General features: G+C 34.9%; 1 protein-coding gene across 9 annotated transcripts in view; it reads right to left on the bottom strand.

Moving 5' to 3' along the window:
* Positions 1-17850, bottom strand: part of LEPR (leptin receptor) — a 119347-nt gene that overhangs the window by 66234 nt on the left and 35263 nt on the right. For 6 of the 9 annotated variants that reach the window (XM_045064676.1, XM_045064677.1, XM_013061662.2 and 3 more), the window contains one exon: positions 3874-3933. In XM_045064676.1, coding sequence (XP_044920611.1) covers positions 3874-3913 — 40 coding nt within the window. In that variant the 5' untranslated portion in view covers positions 3914-3933. Of the gene's footprint in view, positions 1-3873; positions 3950-5808; positions 5952-17850 lie in introns of all 9 variants that reach the window. The other 3 variants (XM_013061660.2, XM_013061661.2, XM_045064678.1) reach the window with 2 other exon arrangements.

Genomic DNA, 17850 nt, shown 5'->3' with positions numbered 1-17850 from the left:
CTGGATGATCTCTTGAATCTACCTTAGACAATGTCAGATATCTTCAGATATCTGACATTGTCTAAGACATGTCTTTAATGCACTCTCCAAGAATCAATGCACAAAGACAGGAAAATTCCATTGCTGGTTAAAGAAAATTCTCACTTTTTAGACATAAAAATTAAGAATAATTATATAATCTCATAACCAAAAAATTCTGAAGAGTGGTACTTGGTTTTTTAATCAGTAATTATTTGAAAATGAAATAATTAATTCTCAATAATTCTTTCTTTTTCAAGTTACTCATATAATTCAACAATTGGGTTGCTTCACATATAAACCAATGCAGAATGAGAATTCTGAGAATTTTGCATGGATTTGCATGGAATGAGAATTTTGAAGAATTAGGGTAAATGTAAAAATGTGAGAAAATTACAATTTTTTAAAAAACCAGTTCACCAAAAAAGCTTTAAATTATTATAGTAATATATGTAAAAATACCTAAATAATATATAGGTAATGACTGTTAAAGTTTGATTTCTAAACTTTTCCATAAAAGTGAACTAACATAAAAAGGTATCAGATGCAAAAATTAAAGCAAACATGACCAACATGACTAACATTTTGCCCACACTGATAACAATTAGGTATCATAACATCACCAAAAGTGACTCCTCATTACAACTGTGTTTCTTTGGACTTCATCTTTCTAACATGTTTCTGAAATTAGCACATGTCAATAAAAACAGGTTATTTCTTTGGTTTTACAAAACTATGAATATTTGTTGGTATTAACTAAAAGCACATTTTCTAGCTGCACATGGAATATTCAGTTGGCTGAACTGAGTCTAAAATCCTCAAAGAAGTATTTGAAATTTAAAATGTAATAATAAACATCATAGACATAGCAACTAGTGAATCAGTTTAATTAAAAAATGGTTCTATTTTACACGCTTCTTTTGCAAATAATATTTCTTTCCCTCCAGATGAGCCCTAAATAGCCAGGAATCCAGAATTTGCATCTGAAGGCACATGTTATCATGGTAACAACATCCCAAGAACTCTCCTGATTCAAAAAACTTCACCAAACAACAAACCTTTTGGAAAGCCTATGTGAAACACATTGAACGGAGCCTAATAAAAATTAGTAAATTCTCTCATTGGAGAGAGAATGAGTATGTTGTTACTTTTTGATAGTCCCTTGTAGTATAGATTTTCTGAAATCTGTTAACAGTGGAATTATTTTGGGTATTTTCTATAAATCTATAAATGGCTATAAGAAGAAAAAACAGTATGCATAAAGAAAACTTCGAGAGAAGCTTAGAAGAGCACCTTCAGATTGGATTAGCCAAGGAGATGCTTAGAACACACAGGTGGACAGCTGGACAAGCTCCCAATATGGTTGCCAGCTAAAATAGGTTTTGTTTTAAAAAAAAGCTTGACTTTAATTTTTTAAAAGATTTTATTTATTTACTTGACAGAGAAAGAGCACAAGCATGAGAAGCAGTAGACGGAGAGAGAGAAGCAGGTTCCTTGCTCAGCAAAGAGTCTGATGCAAGGTTTGATCCCATGACTCTGGGATCATGACCTGAGCTGAAGGCAGATGCTTAAATGACTGAGGCACCCAGGTGCCCCAACCTGAATTTAGTTTTAAAAAACTTGGAACGCAGCCTAAATTAGATGATTTGAGTTTTCTGGGTTTTCTTTTTTTAATCAAAATATCTCTAGAATGCAGTAAGAAGCAAGTCAGAGAATACTATGTTCAAAAATCATTGGTGGGGCAGACGCCTGGGTGGCCCATTTGCTTAATGCCTGCTTTCTGCTCAAGTCATGATCCAGCTTCTGGGACGGACTTCAGGCCTTGGGCTTGGTGCTCAGCGGAGAGTCTGCTTCTCCCACTCATCTTCTTTCTCTCTCTCTCTCTCAAATAAATAAATAAAATTTTTAAAAAAGTCATTGGCAATGGGTGACTAATTTCAAACAGAAGCTTACTATGATTTATAATAGTTAAAATCATGACATTAAAAAATTATCTGTGAGCTTTCACTTGAGGATACTCCTGCAGTGGATAGAAGGAAGACTAGTATACATTTAAGTCTTCTTCTGGTGATATTCAAGACGGAAATGTTCAACATAAACATCATCACTTGACAATATCCCCTTATAACATTACACTTGCATTGTCTACTGGAGTTATAATGTAAAATAGCATTTAAAATGGCATCTTCCTTCCACTTAAGAATAAATCTATTATTTTGTGTCATAGCGATATATTTTACATATTATCAGCAAGTAAATTGCTCCTTGGTACAGAGAATTAGTTTCCACTAACATCTGATATTATACATTTATAACCTAATAATGCTACATTTACTAAATTAAAACATTCAAGTGTCACCATATCATGTTTCTATACATGTATAAGGATGTTAGTGTGCATAAATAAATTTTCTGTATTATAAAAGAAAACAAAGTAGCAAACAGTGGGCAGGAAGAAAAAAACATAATAAATGGTTAAGGGCTTGTGATGATTAAGGTAATGTGTCAACTTGTCTAGGGCTACCGGGTGCTCAGTCATTTGGTCAAAAATTTTGGGAGTGTCTGTGAGGATGTTGTGGATGAACTGAACATTTGAATCAGTAAAATGAGAAAAGCAGATTGCCCTCCCTACCATGGAAACATGGATGGGCCTTATGGATCAGTTGGAAACTTGAATAAAACAAAAAGGCTGAAGTAGAGGGAAATCTAGCTGCCTGACTGACTTCAGTCTTTTCCTTCCTTTGGACTCAAACTGATCATCAGCTCTTCTTGGGTTTCAAGCCTGCCAGTATCCAGAGTGGAACATATCCCATCAGTACCCCTGGCTCTCCAGCTGACCAACCAATGGTCATGGGACTTTCCAAGCTCCACCATCTTGTGAGCCAGGCCTTTATAATAAATCTCTTTATCTTGTTCTATAAATCCTCCTGGTTCTCTTTCTCTGGAGAACACTAACTAATACAGTGCTGAATATCAGTGGTATTTTAGAAACTCTGAAAATGTATGAAGATAAAATCCAGCAACAAAATGGCCAAAGTACATGATTTAGAAACTTGCATAAGAAATATAAATGGCCTATAAACAGTTCTCAACCTCACAAATAATTGAGTAAATAAAACTGAAATGAGATGTCATGTTTTCCGTATTTGATAGGGCAAAAAGGTAGAAGAACGATAATATACATCTGTGACAAAAATACCATGGGATAGGATTCACGTATTTGTGTTGGTACTGCAAATGGTTCAAGGATTTGCGGAGAAGATTTCACAGTACCTACCAAACTTTTAAATGTGCATACTATTTAACATAGAAATTCCTCTTTAATAATTAATCAACAGGAATATTCTCCCAAATATACAAAGATATATGCATGGATTTCAATGCAGCATTATTTATAACAGATAAAGAAATGTCTATCAATGGGGAATTGGTCTAGCAAATTAATAATTTAAGGTAAAGTCATAGGTTCATTGCTATGCAACCATTAAATTAATAAGCATATTAGTAAGTACTCAGTAAAAAAAAAAAAGTTGTCATGATAAACTGAAAAACTATTAAACAGAAAAAGAATAACAGAACAATAGATAGAGACCAATTCTATTTTCACAACCATAGATACAAATTGTGTGTATTTGTGTGTTACAGTTCTGAAAAGTTACACGTCAGGTTGTGCCCAGGAGATTGGTAAGGATTTTTTCATTTTCACCCTTACACTTTGGTTTGGTTTGTATTTTTAATCATGAGCATGAGAATTTCTAACTCAGACAGGGGACATTGTGCTAGCCAAAAAAAGGAAAGAGCATCTCTAAGGGCAAAATCTCTTATATGTGGAGATTTAAAAAGCAGATTACTTACCCCAATGTAACAAAGCCACACAGAATTTTTGACAAGTCATCTTACTTCAGAGAAGTAAACCTGAAAAACAGTACATCTAAAACAAATAACATACAACACACAAAAACACCCGACATCGATCTCTACAAGTTGTCTGGGGAAATATAAAACGAAAAGGATTATGAATAAGTCTTTAACTTTTAATCCCCTATAATACTGTGCATCAATATTAGAGAAGTGTCTCACATTAAAGTAGAGCTAGACATTATAGATTCATTCCCGTGCACATGCTTAAAATATAATATTAGCCACATATCACATATAGTTTATTCAAAATATTTTTAATGTTCCTTTATGCCATGACAAACCAGGCATCATAGGGTAAGACCAAATTTTTAACTAAACAAAAGTGTTCATAAGGTTGATTCAATACGTACACCATCAAACATTAATTTTTTTCATACTCAACTCTTAAAATTTCTCTTATTTTCTAAAGCCATTACATTCACTATAATACTACAAAGCCAAACAGTTATTGCATAGGTAATGACTGTATATTTATTTCCAATAAAGAGGAGAAAATTACCCTGTAAACTTGTGGAAACCCTTAGTGTTTTTTTGCAGATGCAGTAATACTCACATTGGAGAGTTATCAGAGTAATCTAAGCAAAGGTTGAGGGCTTAATATATCCAAATCATAGGCTGAATTCAAGGGATAAGCTTTCCCATGAAGTCTACTCAATTTGAAATACATCATGAATAAGATTATTTGTACTAGGACATCATGAATTAGATTGGCAGCATAATTTTAATATATTGGGCTTTGATTCGTAATGAAAGCCTAAACGTTTTTGTTGTTCCAGTGTTTTTTGTTACCTCAAACTGGGGATTCAGCTCACTACAGAAAGTTAATCTGAGGTAAAAAGCTCTGAATTAGGTGTCAGGAGTCTTGAATGTTGATCTAGACTCTCCAACTAATCAGCTGTAGGACTTGGGACTTCGACACTCTAGACCTCAGGTTCCTTATATACAAATCCCCCTGATGGGTGAGCTCTATAATCCCTTTCAGAGCTTCCCATGATTCTGAGAGATTTTATTTTAAAATGGAACTCACAGCTTTACCACAAAGAATATTATAAAATATAAAGTGAGAAACATGTCTCATAAGTCACATCTGCAAATTGGCACCATGTGATGAATAAACAGGAAAACACGTTTGTTTAGTTCATGACTTAATGACGCTCAGGAAGAGAAGGGATGAGCATAAACATTTTGCTGTCTGATAAATTTGTTTTTCAGCCTCTCAGTTTTCATCAGAAGTTTGATTCCTTATACACGGATATCACAATGTGTCTTTAGGACTAAACATCCTTTCGATTGGTCTTTGGACTCCTCATTATCTAATCATATGAATTTTTTTTAAGATTTTATTTATTTATTTGACAGACAGAGATCACAAGTAGGCAGAGAGGCAGCAGAGAGGGGGGGGGAAGCAGGCTCCCTGCTGAGCAAAGAGCCCAATGTGGGGCTCAATCCCAGGACCCCGAGATCATGACCTGAGCCGAAGGCAGCGGCTTAATCCACTGAGCCACCCAGGCGCCCCTCATATGAATTTTTTGATACCTGTTTGTGATACAAAATTTTCTCCTAAGGGGAGGTTGCTGGGGGGATGGATGAAATAACTGATGGGGATTAAGGAGGGCACTTGCTGCGATGAGCACGGGCTACGGTATGGAAGTATTGTACCACTACATTCTATACCCGAAACTAATTATTACACTGTTTGTTAACTAACTGGAATTTAAATTCAAACTTTTAAAAAATATCTCTTAAAATAAACCTAAAAGCAAGTTTCATAATCAGGATGTGTCATAGATACAACATATCATTAGACTAAGTGTTTTGAATGAACCAACTGGTGGCAGATAATTCAGGCCAACAATTGATTTGACTCACTTTTAACTCAACTGATCTTCCGAGTCAAATGACCAAACAGCTCAGTTGTTCTTGCTTATATAAGACAAGCATTCTTTTATTTAATGTTCCATGCAAAACACAAATTATTCTTATGGTTTGAATTCTTGCAGGCAGGTTTCACTCTTACATAACAGAGAAACAAGCACAACAATGAAAAGGGAATAGATGCAACCTTGAAGAGAGTGTGAAATATGTCCCCTTTTATAGACTCAATGAGACAAATATTTATACGACCCTACATTGTACCAGAAAGGAATATATAAAGAGGTTTACGGAAACACAAATAATACTGAAAAAAAAAAAAAAGGCAGAAGTTTTTAAGCTGCGAGGAAAAAAAAAATCAAGCAAAGCGAAACCTAATGGTAAGATGACCAAAGTAAGTGTAATATACAAAATGCCATTAAGTTGAATTCACTTTTTAAAGATGAACTATTAATTTCCTTTATGCTTTCTTCTGATCAAATTGTTCAATCATATATTCAGAGTGCTTTTACACTAAAATGAAACCAACAGCTCAGGGGAAATGTTCAAATAATCCTAACACTAACAACAGAAAGAAATTTTTTTTTAAGTTTTTATTTAAATTCCAGTTACTTGACATACAGTATAATATTAGTTTCAGGAATAGAATTTAGTGATTCATCACTTACAACGCCCAATGTTCACCACAAGTGTCCTCCTGAATACCACCACCCAGTTAACCCATCCCCCACCCAACTCTCTTGAGTAACCATCAGTTTGTTTTCTCTAGTTAAGAGTCTATTTATTGGTTTACTTCTCTTATTTCCCCCATATTCATTTGTTTTGTTTCTTAAATTCCACATATGAGTAAAATCATATACTACTTTTCTTTATCTGACTAATGTATGCTGCTTATTTTAATGCTCTCTAGCTACAACCATGTCATTACAAATGGCAAAGATTTTATTTTTTTATGACTGGGTAATATCAGAAAGAAATTTTTGCCTGAATAACTTCAAAACAGGTAACATCCTCATGAGCATCCTAACCGTACCAGAGTTTCATGGGAACTTCCCAATTCAACAGTTCCTCAGCCCCTCCACTGCCGACATCCTATTCTAAGCCACCACCCTCTCTTCCCCGACAGTCAGAAGCACCTCCGACCTTGTCTCCCTTCTGCTGCCCTTATGCCTCAGTTCAGTCTATCTCAAGGCAGTAGCCAGAGTGGTCTAGATCATGTCTGTCTTGCCCCAAATACTACAGTACTTGCCTTTTCATTCTGAGTACAAGTCTCAGTCCTACATAGAACTACAAGGTCCTGGATCTCGAATGCCCCTCTGATCTCATCAACTACTGCTCTTCCTTTGTTCAAGTCACCTTCTCAAAGCCTTCCCTGCTAGCCCAACTAATAGTTCAACACCTTCCCCACCCAAACATGCCATACCTGCTGATCTGCTGAATTTTCTCCTGATTTCTTCACACTATCTAATGTGAATATGACTTCTTGTTTTTCTTGCTTATTGTCTAACTCTCCCCACTAGAATGTAGACTCCCCTAAACCAAGACCTTTTTTTTTACTGTTTCCTTTTCATCATTATATCCTTCACCCATAGAAGGCTGCCTCTCACCTACTAGGTGCTTGCTATATATTAACTGAATGAATGAGTGAATGAAGGAATGGCATGATATGACTCTTTCTTGAATATTCTTTAAAATAGCCTGGTGGCATCATACCAAGAAAATAACAACAATCTTCAAAAGACGTATTATGTGGATAACAAAGATGTGATACACACACACACACATAGAGAGAGAGAGAGAGAATTATACAGCCATAAAAAAGGATGAGATCTTGACAAAATGGATGGACAACATAGATATTAGGTGTAATAAGTCAAACTGAGAAAGACAAATACCATGTGATTTCACCTATATGTGGAACCTAAAAATACCCAAAACAAATGAATAAACAAACAGAAAGCAGAATCAGACTTTCAAATATAGAGAACAAACTGATTGTCAGAGAACAAACTGATTGTTGCCAAGCACTCCCTTAACTATTTTTAAATATGGATCTTGTTGGGACATCTGGGTGGCTCAGTTGGTTAAGCGTCAGACTCTTGATTTCAGCTCAGATCATGATCTCAGGGTTGTGAGATCAAGCCCCACATAGAGCTTCACAGCAGAGTCGGCTTGGGATTCTCTCGTCTCCTTTTGCCCCTTCCCCTCACTCTCTCTCTCAAACAAATAAATAAAACCTTTTAAAAAAATAAATAGATACGTATATTGTTGAGAATTTGGTAAGAGCAAGGTACCAACTGCCAGGAGGAGATACATACACCCAAAATTAGACCTATAATTTCAGGGGGCTAACAAACCCTGAAATTCCTCTAAATTCATCTAAAGCCTCCCAATTTAGAGTTTATTTAGATAAATAAATTGCAGTCCTCTGTAAGTATAGCTCCTATAAATTGAGCCACTGATAGACATCAAGCTATGAGGAGTTAGAGATAATACTGCCTAGCGTTCCCTCTAGAATATAGTCATTCTATGTTGACAGTTAAGATAAATAATGTGTTTTATTTGAAATTTTCATAAAACATATAAAGATGCATTCATAGATTGATCTAAATGACCCACCCATAACATCTAAATCTGTGGTCAGTAATTCAATTTTCATAAAACACCAGAGTAATCATATTATACATGTCACTGACTCTGGAGCTATTATTATAAACTTCAAACAAAAGGAGAAATAAAAAACTATATTCTCCTGAATTACAATATTATGGCTTTTCAGAAGAAAATCAGACTTCAACTTCTATCATAGAAGATTTTTTGTGTATCTTTATGTATCAAATTCTACTTAAATATAAAGGAGAATGGTCTCAATTAGTGTTTGAGTGGAAGAAAGGAAATTATTTACAACTTGCTCCAATGATCTCACAAAGTCTCTAGGTTTGTAGAAAAGTTTATGAGTAGGAAAAGCAATTCTGACAATTCCGTTGCCTTGATGAGTAAACTTAATGAGCGCCATCTGCCACTAATTCTTGCTTTTACTTTCTGCTAGACAGGCGCCCATTTTTCACTTAACACCATTTAAGTATTTTATCTAAATATAAATGAAAAACCCTATTTCTTCAAATGTCAAAATAAATATAGCCTGATTTATTTCTACTAACCCTGTCATTTTCAGTATGTTTACTTTTATTTCTTCATTTAGGGCAGAAATTGGTGATGCTATTCCTTCCCATCAAGTAGCTGTTAAAGACTTATATTATTTTAAAAGTTAAAAAAAAAACCTTTCATCATTTTGGTATAAGCATTTGTTGCTTTGAAAACTTAATTTTAAGTGTTTTAATTCCTGATGTGGCTCTAATTGTGTGATCTTGTTGCAAATTAATTCCTTGAAAATACAGAGGGATAAACTGTGATTCAGAGACGTAGGTACCATAAACTCAACAAAGTTGAGTCAGAATAGGCATCTTACCTATAAAGTAATTTAAAAATCTATATGTAAGTTAACTCATTTAATTATTAGCTAAATATTTGGTAAAATATAAGTTACCATATGAAGAACTAGAAATATAAAAATCAATAATAAATTGCTAATTTTAACTTGTTATTTTTAATAAGTAACATTATTTTCTGACTTTTTTATGTATCAAAGTTCCATAATACCAATATGAGTAAAGTACCATGGGACTTCACATTCAAGATAACAAACTAAACAAATAAACTGAACTTCTCTTACTCCTGAGATGTCTCTAGTATTACAGTAAAATAAATCATTATTAACCAATAGAACACAGAATGAGAAGGGAACAGCAGCAAAAGAGAGATTTAAACAAATTTCTGGAAGATGAAGCAAAGATCAATGAAGGAAGTGACCACACAGGATATTTGAGGAAGGAACTGTCATCAATGAAGAAACAAATTTACTTAGCAAAACCCTGGAGATGCTCCAAATGGTAAAGGGCAGAGTGATATGGGGCCAAAAGGAGAGAGAGTTTTAGTCTGTATATGTGATATCTGACTTTCTTTATCCCCTCATGAACAATTCACAGCAGCCAAATCTAACTCCCTCTGTCAGAGGAGTGATTTACATCAAGAGAAACAACTCTGGCTAGTTTAAATAGGAAAATAAATAGTAAAATTATTGGGTACCTCACAGAACCTCAGTGAGAGCCAGAGACCTTGACTAATAAAGCACACAGTCAAGAATCTCACCCAAAATCCCATGTAAATTTCTCTAGAAAAGATAACCCTGCTACCATGCTAAGACATTACATGTTATGACTGAAACCTCAAAGACTACTACCTCTGAGTTCCTCTGAGCTCATCTGTTCTTCCATAACCCACACTTCTGATATAAGATTTGGCATGAATGTCTCTCACCGATGCAGCCTAGTTCACAGACTACATTTAGGCAGCCAGGAAACTTGAAAAAATAGGGATTTATAAGGTGGGGAAATCTCCAAACATAGATAAAATATCCAAAGATGTCAAATAGCCAAAAAGAATTAAAAAATTGTTGCATACACTCCTATATATTAAAGGCATTAAAAAGTACAAGTTACTTGAAGAGAACTTGGGCTTTCAGTATAGACTTGACATGAACATGGTAAAGAACTTACATGTTCTGATAAAAGGCAACTCCCCACTCAAGTTCCTAGAATAAAGCCTACCAGTTGACAAATACTGCCCATATGCTCACAATTCACATTCTTCATATTTTTCCCCTTAACAGCCATGTTGAATGAAGACATGAACTAAGACATGAAGACTTCAGCATAATGAAAAAATTTTGTAAAAAGAGGGGGAAAAAAAAAAGAAAACCTCCCACAGGAGACATAGATAACTCAGAGTAGAAAAAATAGCTTTCATAAATGTTCATGAGTATCTTCAAGGACATTTTCAGAAGACACTGCACCCATAAATTCAAAGATTGCTCTGACAAAGGAATCATCATTAAAGAAAGAGCTTTAGAAAATCGTATGCACAGTTGCAAAAACATTTTTCAACAGAAATGTTAGAAAACACTTTTGCATAATTAATTCCTCCCCAAAAGGAAAAAAGAAAAAAGAAATACTTAAAGAAAAAGGCCAAATGATCTATATCCAAACAGCAGTAGTTCCAGAAAAAGAGAATAAAGAGAAAATGATCAATGAAATAAAATGAAAAACTTTTCCAGAGGTGATAAGAGACACAAGTTTTCAAACTGAAGGAAAAAAAAAAAAAAAAAGAAAAGTGTACCAAGTCCAAGGAGTAAGAACGGAAAAAATATCCACTGCTAAACATATCCCTAAGAAATTACAGAAGAGCAAAGAAAGGAAGACAGGAAACATTTCCAGAGAAGAAAAAAAATCTCTAAAGGAATGAGAAAGAGAATGGAAGCAAAGGTTTTATACCAAAACAAAGAATTCTAGAAGATAATCCAGTGATGACTGATGGAAAATTATTTACAGTGGAAAATTCTATTAGCCAGTCAAGCAAGTATCAGAGCAAAGCAAATATATTTTCAATAACACAATGACTTAGAAAATTTATATTCTATAAATCTCTTTCTCAGAAGGAATTTTACAAGGTATTCCAGCCAAATGAGAAGTAAACCAAGAAAGAGGGATTCAGGGATTCAGGATTCAGGAAAGCAAAACTACAACCCAGCTGATGGCTCCACAGGCTTGAGAATGACCAGTCCAGATAGCAGCTGACCCCTGAAAGGAAATAACCAGAGGGGAGGCAGGAATGGACGTAACTCAATGGGTAATATGATTCTGAAGCTGCAAAAATGTGACAAAAGCAAAAACCCAAAACAAAAACAGAACCCACAGAATAGCACAAGGGAAAAAAGGAAGTCATATTTCAAAATTGAAGCCACTAGACCAAATAAGAATATGAGTTCACAGTCGACAAAAAGAAGAATGAAATTGATCCCCAAAAAATAAAGAAGACTGGATAAAAACCCCCAAAATTAAAGATACAATGGAGAAGGCCCACCTACCTTCTCTCAACAGGAAAAAATAAAGTTAATTTTAAAAAGCTTTATGAAGAGTCCTGATCTAAATATGAACCAAAATAAAATATGGCATACTTTTTTTTAAGTAGGCTCTATACCCAACATGGGGTTGAAGTCAAGACCCCAAACTCAAAGGTCCCATGCTCTATGGACTGAGCCAGCCAGGTGCCGCATATATGGCACAATTTTGACCAAGTGCAGAATTAAGGAATCCATTTGAAAGACAGGAGAATTTCTTAACCTTGATTCCGAGAATATTCTCTTTTGGGTGGCTAAGGAGTCATACATATTAAATGAAATGACACTTCTTGATTCTGCAGTGAATGATATTTATGGTCATAATAACATTAATGCTATTTATAGATTTTTCAACTTTTTGGTTCAACCAATAGACAGAAATGAAAGATTCAATTAATTATAATACTAAATGTGGAATATTAACAATAGTCTCACTACACACTTCTCAAAACTTGGGCGATATGATTGTATAAGGAGAGAGAATGGGAAGGCAAAGAATGAAATATCCCAACCTGATGATGGAAGGAGTCGAGAAGAACTACCTGTAGTGAATGGGACAGAAATAGTGGAGGGAATTACAAATGTAACCAATTAAGAAGCTCAGGAAATTGGTATAATTATATGCAGGAATAGAGAAAGAAAGAAGGCAAAACTAGTAAGCTAAATTCTCTTCTATGACGCTGTTTATGGTTGATAAATGAAAAGAAGTCAGTATAAGCACATTACCCAGCCCTTCAGAGGAAGCCACAGGTCTAGGAACCAAAACCAGAAATGGTTCAAGTTAGTTGTTCCCAAGGTCAGCACGGAGAAGGTATGGGGCAGGGGGTGAGATTTTTTTGATTGCAGTAGATTTTTGTAACCATGTGCGTGGATTATTTTCATGTAAAATTATTACTGAGTCCTTTTAACTAAAGAGAGGGCTATGAGATTTCAGAGAAAATAGCTACTAACATAGTCCTAGGGGCCAATGAAAGGTTCACAGAAGTGATATTTTAGTTGAACTCCAAGAAACACAAAAGAAGAGAGTACTGCTGTATTTCTTCCATTTTAAGGTTCACAAAATGTTAACATCTCTGACATCAAGATCTTTGTTAAAATCGATGTTATCTCACAATTACCAATAGCCCAGTAGCAGCTGTGATTGAATTGTCATTGATTGCATACAGACAAACTGGGGCGCTTTCCTCATGACAGACTGGGCAATTTTAACCCATCAATAATTCGGGCAACAAACTATTTAAAGATCATTTGAGGAAGAAAAAGGAGCCCTGAGCAATGTCTAAAAATCTTATGTTGATGTCTTATGGGAAGAACATATAAAGAGCCAGCATAAAGTTTGCAAAATGGACCATGCTGGTAGAAAATCTAAGGAACAATAGTGAAGCATTCTTTTATGAAATGCCATATCACAAGTATTCTTGATAACCCAGGACATGCTAGTGTTTGGAAAAATACTGACATCAACAGTGCTGAGATGAAAAGTAATTTAAAAAAAAAACAAGATTCTGAATGTGAAAAAGAACTCCTTAACCAATTTCTTTGATTTATACCTTCCTTACGAGAGTGATACGATTTAAACAAAATCTTTATTTACTAATTCTAAAAGACCTCTTCCAGTAGATATAAGACAAAAATTCTAAAGGTTGAAAAAGCATTGTAAAATAGCTATACAGGCAGAGTCTTTTCTTTCTTGGAGGTACAAAAATGATAGTATATCTTAAAAATTCATGATATCTAGATTTACAGAATTACAATTACCTAGAAAGATGGTAATTAGGAGAAATCAGAGAGATTACTTCTAGTTTGGGGAAATCGTAACAGATACCATGGAAGGCATAGGAAGCGTATTTCAGTATTACAAAGGAGATTCACACAGAACCTATGGTCAGTAAAAACAAACATCAGCCAAAGAATATCAATAAAAGACAGTAAGAACTCCAGCGTGCAAACTGATTAGCAGATTTCGAATCAAAGACCAAGAAGCCATTTGCCCAGATGACTGCTTTTTATAGAAAGAACGTTTTTTACATCCTGTTTGTTCTGTGTAAAAACCTTCTCTACCTCAAATCAAAACTATGACTAGCAGTGTTGCCAAAAGAACCCAGATAACTAGAGAAATAACCAGCTACCTGCTGGGTAGGTCTAATATGGTATGTCATAATTCTAAGAGATAACATCTTGATAACATGACAGCAACTATGATTATTGGGTGTTTTTTATGCATGTGTCATTATGTTTTCTCTCTCTGTTGATAGAGTGTGTGTTTATCTATGTCTGTTTATAATTTATTTTCTCTTTAGCTCCTAAACACCAACCAGTTTGGTTCAGAAATTTTGTTGGTGCATACAGATATCTAATTGTTTGATTATCTCATGTTCATTGTTTCTCAATTTTCATAGGTTTAGATACCCAAAGAACAGCTGCGGGATAAAATAAAATGAGAAAACCTGATTCTCAGGAAAACTAAGTTGTCCTATGCCTTCACAAAACAAATATTTGATAGCAGCTGTTCTTAAACATGAGGTCACACTCTTAAAGCCCATTATAATACCATTATAAAAGCTCCTGAGAATCTCTGTTTGTTTCAAATCTTTAGCTATACTCTAGTACAAACAGATAAAACATATACATGTTCCCACAAACCTTACAGAAACTACAGGCGTAAAACATTTCTCTCTGCCCCCAACTTCTTTTCCTCTCTTTCTCATTCACTATCTTACCCATATTGTATACACATTTGCAAGTCTATATTGTTTCCGGATTTCCCCCCACTAACTGGGAATTTAATGGAGCTTGTGTTGAGATTGTTAATATCACAATGCCCCTTAAGAGAATCTCTAGTTAAGTAATTTTCTTTTGATAGTTCACAGTACTCTCACGTGGTTCAAATACATGACTCTCTTCTTGGAGATCATCCACCCGTCCCGTGGCCCCCCCCCCCCCCCCCCCCCCCCCCAGCAGCTCCCTACAGTTCTGGGCTCTCCTCAGGAGTTCTCCATGCTGTACTTGCCAGGACCATAGCTCTCGCCCAGCTAAGCAGATCCCTGAAAGACTGCACTGGCCAGGCAAACACTCTCCTGCACTGGACTATATTCACTTTGGGGGAGACTTTATGTGCTCCCAAAAAATTGTGTAAGTGGGAAGAGCCTAACCTACTAATTTTATTGAATACATGACTTGCTGACTTTCCTTCAGTGAGAATCAATATTCACAAAAGTTTCTCACGGTCCACCTTAAACATATTGAGTGTTCACAATTCTGAAAAAGATTTTAAACTCCCAAGTATGAAGAACTTGAATTGAACAGTAATTTTCACTACATATCCAGCATTGCTGTGTCTAATACTTCCTATAAATACTTACTAAAATTTACTTGAAAATTATATACTTGCATGAATCACATCTTTTTAAGCTTGGCATGTTGGCAATGTAGGTTTAAGGTTCACATTGCTGGGGGTATGTAAAATGATGAAAGCTGTTCTGGAATGTAGTTTGACAGATTTGTAATGTTAAACACTGAGTTGCCATGTGACTCAGCAATTCCACTCATAGGTATATACCCAAAAAAGATAGAAACATATATTCACATAAAAACTTCTACACAAATGTTAGTAGCAGCATTATACATAACAGCCAAGAAGTGGAAACTTATCCAAATGTCCATCAACTGATGAATGAATAACCAAAAAGGAGTATACCCATAGAATGGAATATTGTTTAGCTATACAAAAAGAATGAGGTACAGATCCATGCTATAGCACAGATTAACCTTGAAAACTTGTTAAGAGGAAAAATTTGGTTGCTAACGACCCCATGGTTTTATTTATATGAAATATCCAGAACAGGCAAATCCATAAACACAGAAAGTAAAGCAGTGGTTTTGAACACAGGAGGAGGAGGATTGGGGAATGAATGCTAATGGGTACAGAGTTTCTTTGAGGAGTAATAAAACTGTTCTCAAACTACATAGTGGTGATGGCTGCATAAATTTCATAAATTTGCTAATGTACTAAAAACCAGTGAGTTTTATACCATAAAAAGATGAATGTTATGTGAATTACAATCAAATAAAGCTATTATTTTGAAAATATGTTCAAATGTCAGGTGTATTTCTATATGGTATCAATAGAGGATGAATTTTTCAAAAGATACTATTTAAAATAAATGTTAAAACATGCAATTCCTGTGATAAATCTTATAAGAAGCTGTCCAAGAACTCCTAAGGAAAATATTAAACAACACTTATGTTTCTTATATCTAAGAAGACCTAATATATTGGGAATTGGTCATGGAGTCTAGGACCAAATATTTAAAGGTATTAATTTCCTTTTAGTTATTTATAGACCCAAAACAATCTCAACACAAGCTCCATTAAATTCCTAACAAATTTTATAGAACTTGACACACTGATTCAAAAACATGTATATAGAAAGGCAAAGGGCCAAGGAATATGCTATTACACTCTTGAAAAAAATTGCATAAAGTGAGAGGATTTGCTACCACACTTACCAGATAGCAAAATTTAATTTAAATCTTCAGTAATTACAACAATGTGATATGGGCAAAAAAAAAAAAAAAAAAAAAGAGAGAGACCAAAAGAACAAACACTGGGCCCAGAAACACACCTATGATATATTAGCTCCTGATATTTGAAATAATAAATATTTGCTGTTTTAAGTCACTAAACTGGGGGGTAATTTGTTATACAGCAATAGATTAAAAAAAAAAAAAAAAGTGCTGTTCACCAGTATTCCCAGATTTATTTTCCTTTTAGCTTCAAAGAAGATTAACCCTCCCCATCTCCTCTAAGTTAAACATACCACATGACTTCTTTTGCTTCTAAAATATGAATAGTAACAATTCATGTCACTTCCAGACAAAGGTATTTAAAATTAGCTCATGATTATCCATGCTTTTCTTCCCAAACCATACTAACTGGGAAAGACCTATGTTACAGATTGTACAGCTACAGAATGGTGGACAGTCTCTGAATTTAGACCTCTGAGTTACTAAGGACAGTTGCCCTGGAAAGTTGCTTTCATCCACAGGAAACTTTGCATGAATGAGAAATTAAGTTTTATGGCATTGATGAGATTTGGAGATCATTCATTACTACAGTGTAACTTACAGATACCAAGCTCAATCTTACTAGTAATTTAGTTCTTTAGAAATAAAAAATAATGAGATAACAACACATACCCACCAGATGGACAAATATTAAATGGTTTTCTTTTTGTTGTTTTTTTTTTTAAGATTTTATTTATTTATTTGACAGACAGAGATCACAAGTAGGCAGAGAGGCAGGCAGAGAGAGAGGAGGAAGCAGGCTCCCTGCTGAGCAGAGAGCCCGATGCAGGGCTCTATCCCAGGACCCTGGGATCATGACCTTAGCCGAAGGCAGAGGCTTTAACCCACTGAGCCACTCAGGTGTCCCTAAATATTAAATGTTTTGAGAATACTTAATTTTGGCAAAAATATAGAGCAATGAAAGCAGGAATGCAAATTGGTAGTGCATAGTGAAAAATGTGGCATTATCTCACAAAGCTACTATTTGCAATCCCTGTGATCTAGTAATTTGACAAACAGTTTTATATTCTGCATCTACGCATCATGACACTTGTAGAAGAAGAATCATAGTTGGTTTATTTATGGTAGAGAAATAAAAAAAGAAAGGAAGGGAAGGGAAGAGAAGGGAAAGGAAGAGTGGAAGGAAGGAATGAAGGAAGGGGGAGAGAGAGAAAGGGGGGGGACAGAAGGAGGTAGGAAGGAAAGAAAAGAAGAGAAGGAGGAAGGTAGGGAGGAATGGAAATGGCCCGATTATCATAATCAGAATCAGTAAACAATAAGATACTATATATGAATATAGTGAAATATATCCAGCAATGAAAATAAACAACAGCCACAGTCAGCAACAACCTCCGATCAACAAAAAAAATTACTGAGCAGCTCTTTTGTGCTAGGCCCTATTTCAAGTACTGGGGATACAGTAGTGAACTAAACAGAAAAAAAGTCCATTCTCATAGA

The sequence above is a fragment of the Mustela putorius genome, unplaced genomic scaffold, assembly GCF_011764305.1.
Source record: "Mustela putorius furo isolate JIRA1106 unplaced genomic scaffold, ASM1176430v1.1 tig00003853_pilon_pilon_pilon, whole genome shotgun sequence".
In the NCBI taxonomy this organism is placed as follows: domain Eukaryota; kingdom Metazoa; phylum Chordata; class Mammalia; order Carnivora; family Mustelidae; genus Mustela; species Mustela putorius.
This window is presented reverse-complemented; position numbering and strand designations above follow the sequence as displayed.